The 5,810-nt window shown below is 36.4% G+C and overlaps 1 protein-coding gene across 1 annotated transcript; it reads right to left on the reverse strand.

Annotated features, from left to right (window-relative positions):
* Nucleotides 1-256: 256 nt before the first annotated feature.
* On the reverse strand, nucleotides 257-3,082 carry LOC101215919 (pollen receptor-like kinase 3). Its single transcript, XM_004141133.3, has 2 exons — nucleotides 1,560-3,082; nucleotides 257-1,293 (listed from the first exon to the last, which is right to left on the reverse strand). Exons 1-2 carry the CDS (start codon nucleotides 2,932-2,934, stop codon nucleotides 731-733), a joined length of 1,938 nt encoding a protein of 645 aa, XP_004141181.2. The 5' UTR covers nucleotides 2,935-3,082; the 3' UTR covers nucleotides 257-730.
* Between the last annotated feature and the right edge of the window lie 2,728 nt (nucleotides 3,083-5,810).

Genomic DNA, 5,810 nt, shown 5'->3' on the forward strand with positions numbered 1-5,810 from the left:
CGGTTGGAAGACTAGTTTGGATCTTACAAAAAAAAAAAAACTCTTCAATGTTTTTTTGGAAAAAAACTTCTAACATTCCTCTAAAAAGACCAATTATTAGAGGCCAAAAATAAGTAGTAGGCTGATTTTAAATCAACTTTAAAAAAGTTTGAGGAAATTCTGAAGAACTGCAAAATGACAGAAGTGAACGATTTCTATGAAGGTTGAAGAAACGAATAAAGATAGAGATTATAAAAAGAAAAAAAAAAAAAAAAACTAATCAACAAATCCCAACCCCCAAGTGTTGTAAATTCCATTTACATGCAAAAAAAAAATACAAAAGTGAAGTTGATGCATATACAGAGATGATGTTACACAAAAACTAAGAGGTGGAGCCATTGTAACGTGAAGTCCCGGGGGGATCCGATCCGAGACATGATCTGGTGGCGTGTTTTCGGCGGGGGATTGAAACGCTCACAAACCTCTCCTCCTACCCTCCTGCTCCATTGCTTCTCTACTTTAATTAATTTACTTACACACAAATTTCAATCAAACTGTCCATTTATCTCTACTCCCGCATTAGTTGTTTTCTTTTTTTGTTTTCTTTTGTTTTGTTTTTACCTCCGTAGTGTTTTGTTGTCGTTGGTTTTTGTTTGTCTTTTTTTTTTTTTTTTTTTTTTTTTACTTAAGAAAAGGAAAAAAAGAAAAGGTATTTGCAGATTAAAAATCAATGAATATTCCTGCCCCTGACTCATATCTCTTCTATTCTCCTAATGGCTTCCCTCATTTCTGGCCGTTGCTGAGGATTGTTGTGGGTGCAATCTGCGCCGATTGTGAGGAGGTGGACCATGCGATCAAGTGCATCAGTGTCGTTTGCAATCTCAGGATCGATGAGTTCAGCCTCCCTCTTCTCAGAAACCGCGGAGGAGACCCATTGCACCACATCGGTGCCACCCTTGCCATTGGTAAGATATTGAGAAGGAAATTTACTGGTCATGATTTCAAGAATGATAATGCCAAGACAATAAACATCAGACTTGGGAGAGACTTCTTGGTATTGGGCGTACTCAGGGGATCTGTATGCGAACATTGCTTGTGTCGCATTGTTGGGGTTGATAAGGGGATGGAAGGCGTAGTCGCTCAGAAGTGGCTCATAGTTGTCGCATAGAAGAACGTTGCTAGATTTCAGATTCCCATGCGGCAGATCATAGGTTGCAAATTCTGAATGTAGGAACCCCAATCCCCTTGCGATCCCCTGCACGATCCTTAATCGGGTGGCCCAGTTGAGGTCCGCATGGCAGGCTCCACGGTCACCTGATGGATTGTATTTTTATATGAATTTATTAATTTTAATTTAATTAGTAGTACATAGACATAGACATGAATATAAAAAAACTTGGGTGTAATCTTAAATCACCTATTTCATATTGTTTTCATCTCTTGGTCACGTAAAAATAAAATTTTACTAGACTATTTAGTAAAATTTGTATTTTCTTGGGGTGAAAAAAATGGTGAGTATATGAGATAGGGTGTTTGCACCTCTTCGTTGCCATATATATATTCGTATCTAGTGTACTTACCATGCAACACATACAAGAGGCTTCCCTTTGGAATGTATTCTGACACCAACAGTTTCTCCTCTCTCCTGTAATGATAGGCCAAAGGCGTTAATATGTTGTGATGGCGCAGTCTTCCAAGGCGCCTCATCTCCGCATCGAACCCATCCTTCCCTAGTTTGTTCATCTCTCTCATTCTCTTTACCACCACTGACAACCCGTTGGACATGACCGCCTTGTATGCGGAGCCCAAGCCCCCATTCCCTAGAACCTCTGCCGCAGCCTTCATCAAATCCGCCAACCCAAATATACCCTTGTCTTCATTGACCACCACAAGATCGCTCATCCCCGCCTTCCCCTGTTGTGAGCCTCTCTTGGAGTCCCCACCTCCTCTTCTACTCGACTGCTTGTCGTGACCAGAGCTCGGGACGTGCACCTCCACCACCTCCTCCATCTGCTCCCTCCCCAGCACGCTGAACTCATCCTCTCTCCTCTTGGAGGCGCTCAGGAATATGAACACCATCAGAAATACAGTCACCGCTATCAAGGATGCCACAACCAGCTTGGAAATGTTACCTTGGGATTCCCCAGGAGGTGAAGAAGGGGGCTTCTGATCTTCAGAAATTTGGGCCCCGCAAGATTTGGGAAGTGGGTTCCCGCAGAGGCCTTCATTTCCAGCGAATGCCTTCGCGTCGAATTTGGAGAGGATGTCCGGTATTTGACCCTCGAGCTTGTTGTTGGAGACATTGAGGGAGGTTATGATGGAGGCGTGTTTGAGGTGGGGGATGGGCCCCGAGAATTGGTTGCTCTCAAGGTGGAGTTCGATCAAATGAGAGAGTTGTGCCAGAGAGTGCGGAATGTTCCCGGAGAAGTTGTTGGAGGAGAGCCACACCTTTTTTAGGGAGGTAAGAGAGGAAAAGAAATCGCTTGGGATAGCGCCGGAGAAGTGGTTCCCAGTGAGGAGGAGGGACTTCAGAACCCCAATTTTGTTGAATTCCGGAATGGGGCCGGAGAATTGGTTGTCGACGAAGCTAATAGTCCGAAGACCACGAAGCTGGAGGAGTGCTTCCACATCGATCTTGCCTGAGAGTTGAAGGCCGGAGAGATGTAGGCCCGTGATGACGCCCCTATTACAGATGATGCCAATCCATCGAGCCGAGCAGGGTACTGAGTCTGGGTTCCATGAATTCAAGGATTCAGAATGAGTAAATGATTCCTTCAGCTTCAGCAGAGCCTCGTTCTCGGACAAGGGACAACACGAAGGTAGGCCACCACCCCCCACAAGGATGATCAAGAACACAATTCGAACAGCGCCCATTGCTGAGCCAAAAGGGAAAATGGAAAATACCTCTGGATACAAACCAGCCGCTGTTCGAAGAATTGTGTGGTTGTCTGCCATTGTGTTGGGTAAACCTTTTTTTCCGTCTCATTCTTGGCATTTCCAAAATACATCCTTCTCCATAATTACACCAATACTAAGAATAGGAGTGATCCACAGTTGTCTTGAATTTTTCACCCAAATTTGGTTACACCCACGACCCATATACCTCACACAATTTTACATTACTTTCTTCTTATCTTTATTTATTTTTCATAATAATCAATCACTCCAATTTCTTTTTAATTTTTTTAAATTAAGGTTTTACCAGTTTGAGAAACCCAAATTTTACTTCATCAAAATTTATTAAACACTCAAGTTCCCATATAATTTCTTTTTTAAACAAATGTTTGCAAATTTGGTCTTTGTCACTTTTAGAAATGTTAAATTTTTTCATGGAAACAAATTTTAAACACCCAACTCCCAAACTCTGCTATTACTTTTGGGCCTAAATTTGTATTTCAACAATTTCTTGGATGTGTTGGATACTAGACGAGGAACAATAGCAATTTTAAAATTGCCATTTTGAAAAATAGCAATTTTCTAAATTGAGAAAATGAAAAAAAAAAACAATAAATAATCATTTGTAAAAATCCAAAATATCCATCTACACATGAAATAGAATAAACCTACTTTAATAAACCTTCAATAAATACTCATCCAACCAAAGTCAAAACCCTTAATTGATCTTTCATTTTTGTTTTTCGTTTCTCATCGTTCATTTTGAAAATTTGTAGTCGTCTCCGTTTTTCATTTTTCTTTTTTGATTTCATCTTCTTCGAGCATGCAAACTCCAATCTCCATCATCTTCCATTTCAAATTTCAGTTTCATCGTACATTTTCAAGAAAACTCTCATTTTCAAGAAAAGGAATAAGCACTCAAACACTACCTTCGTTTTCCATCTTCCACTTTGATTTTCAAGTCTACAATCTGCAATCTCAAATGCTTGGGGTGGACGAACAAATATACAAAAGTTATCTATCTTGTCTCTCATGCAAATTTTAGCTAATTTTTTTTTTAAAAAAATATTATTTATATTAACTATTTCATAAAATATATATATATATATCTTAGCCTATTTTATTGGAAAAGTAAATTCAATTTTGAAAAATAAATTAAGATTTAATACGAAAACTAATTTTAATTTCTAAATTATCCATGGAGGAAAGATTCAAATTATTTTAAAATTAAAAAAAAAAAAAAGAGTTTGAGATTTAATTTTCAAATAATAAAAAAATAAGTTGAGATCTTAATAGAAAAACTAATTTAATTTAAAATTTAAAATTAATTTAGTATCTAATATGAAAACTAATTTTAATTTACAAGTTAATAAAGGTTACAGATTCAGCATATTTTGAAATAAAAAAAAGTTGAGATTTAGTCAACAAAGTTTAATAATATAAGTTTAATAATATGATTATTTTGAAAAAAAATAAAGTTGTTAAAATCTTAAACACAACTAAAAATAAAAAAATGAATAAAGTTGTTAATATCTTTTAATCCTTGTTATGATAGAGTTTTGTACGTTGAAATTATTTACATGGATTTTTGATAATAACGCAATATATTGAAATAATTACATTAATTACACTTTTAAATAAATATTGATAAAAATTATAATTTAATTAATGTTATGAAGTGAAATGAATATGTTTTGATTTAAAAGTCCTTTCAAACAAAATTAATGTAATTTTTTTAAAATTTTAATTCATTTAACCATATTGAACTAATTATATATATATATATAATGCAATATTTTTAGAATAAGTTAATTAGATTTTAATAAGAAAAATTAGGAAACAAAGCGAGTTCTCACTTAAACAAAAAGGCATAAGAAAATTTTAATTCAAAATAATAATTTGGTTATTTTTGTGAATCAACCAATGAACACCTCGAGAAATTGGAATAATTTCAACGCCAAAAATAATGTCGATGAAAGATGCGTCACTGACCACCTTTCGACGACGCAACATTAATTAAATTTAATATCTTTACTTTTCGTTCACTTTTCGTGACACACAAGAATCAGACTTTACAAAAAGTTCAAAATTAAATTTAATATCTTCACTTTCACCTACGTACAAGAATCAGACGTCGCGAAAAGTTTAAAATTAAATTTAATATATTCACTTTTCGTGGCGTACAAGAATTAGAGGTTGTAGAAAGTTTAAAATCGAATTTATTATCTTTACTTTCCGTGACGCACAAAAACCAAACGTCGCAGAAAGTTGAAAATTCAATTTAATATCTTCACTTTCTACGACACACAAGAATCAGACGTTGGAGAAAGTGAAAGTTGTAAGTGTATGTATTGAAATGACAATGGTTACCTTTTTGCGACATGTGGCAGGTGCACGTCGGGGAATGTTTAAATAATGAATTCATTATTTAATTTTTTTGCGACGTTGGGGTTGCCTAATGTCGGGGAAAGGGTCCTTCCTTGACGTTTTGGAAGACATTGAGAAAAATCCACTATATTTCTTCCCCCTGCAAAACAGAACTGATTGCAAAACGAAAGGAAAAGAAAATCGACCGAGAGAGAGGGAGAGGAGGAGATTCGTGCTGTCATCCATCCGTCTTTGTGGTCTTTGTGGTCTTCGTTGTCGCCGTCGAAAGTGTCCTCGTCACCATCTTTCTCCTTTGTCACTATTTCTCACTTTTCCTCTCTCGTTCTCTCTACTTTCTCCATGTTTTCCTTCTTCGAATCGCTCATCTCCCTCTCTCATTCCTTGTACTTTCTCTCTTTCCCTTCTCTGAATCACTCATCTTCATCCCTTCTTCTATCCAATTTCATTCTCCAAAAACGATTAATCTCCTGGAAATAGACTAATTTATCAACAACATCAACCATATATGACAATGACATGAATAGATGGAAGAATTTAATGGGTTTCTT

Source organism: Cucumis sativus, chromosome 2 (genome assembly GCF_000004075.3).
Source record: "Cucumis sativus cultivar 9930 chromosome 2, Cucumber_9930_V3, whole genome shotgun sequence".
Classification (NCBI taxonomy): Eukaryota; Viridiplantae; Streptophyta; class Magnoliopsida; order Cucurbitales; family Cucurbitaceae; genus Cucumis; species Cucumis sativus.

What these genes read in the sequence shown, in the direction of transcription:
- LOC101215919 (XM_004141133.3), bottom strand. Translation starts at nt 2,934, where the DNA reads ATGGCAGACAACCACACAATTCTTCGAACAGCGGCTGGTTTGTATCCA. An exon ending in CCTCTTGTATGTGTTGCATG is followed by an intron (nt 1,294 to 1,559) that starts GTAAGTACACTA and finishes ACAATCCATCAG; the next exon opens with GTGACCGTGGAGCCTGCCAT.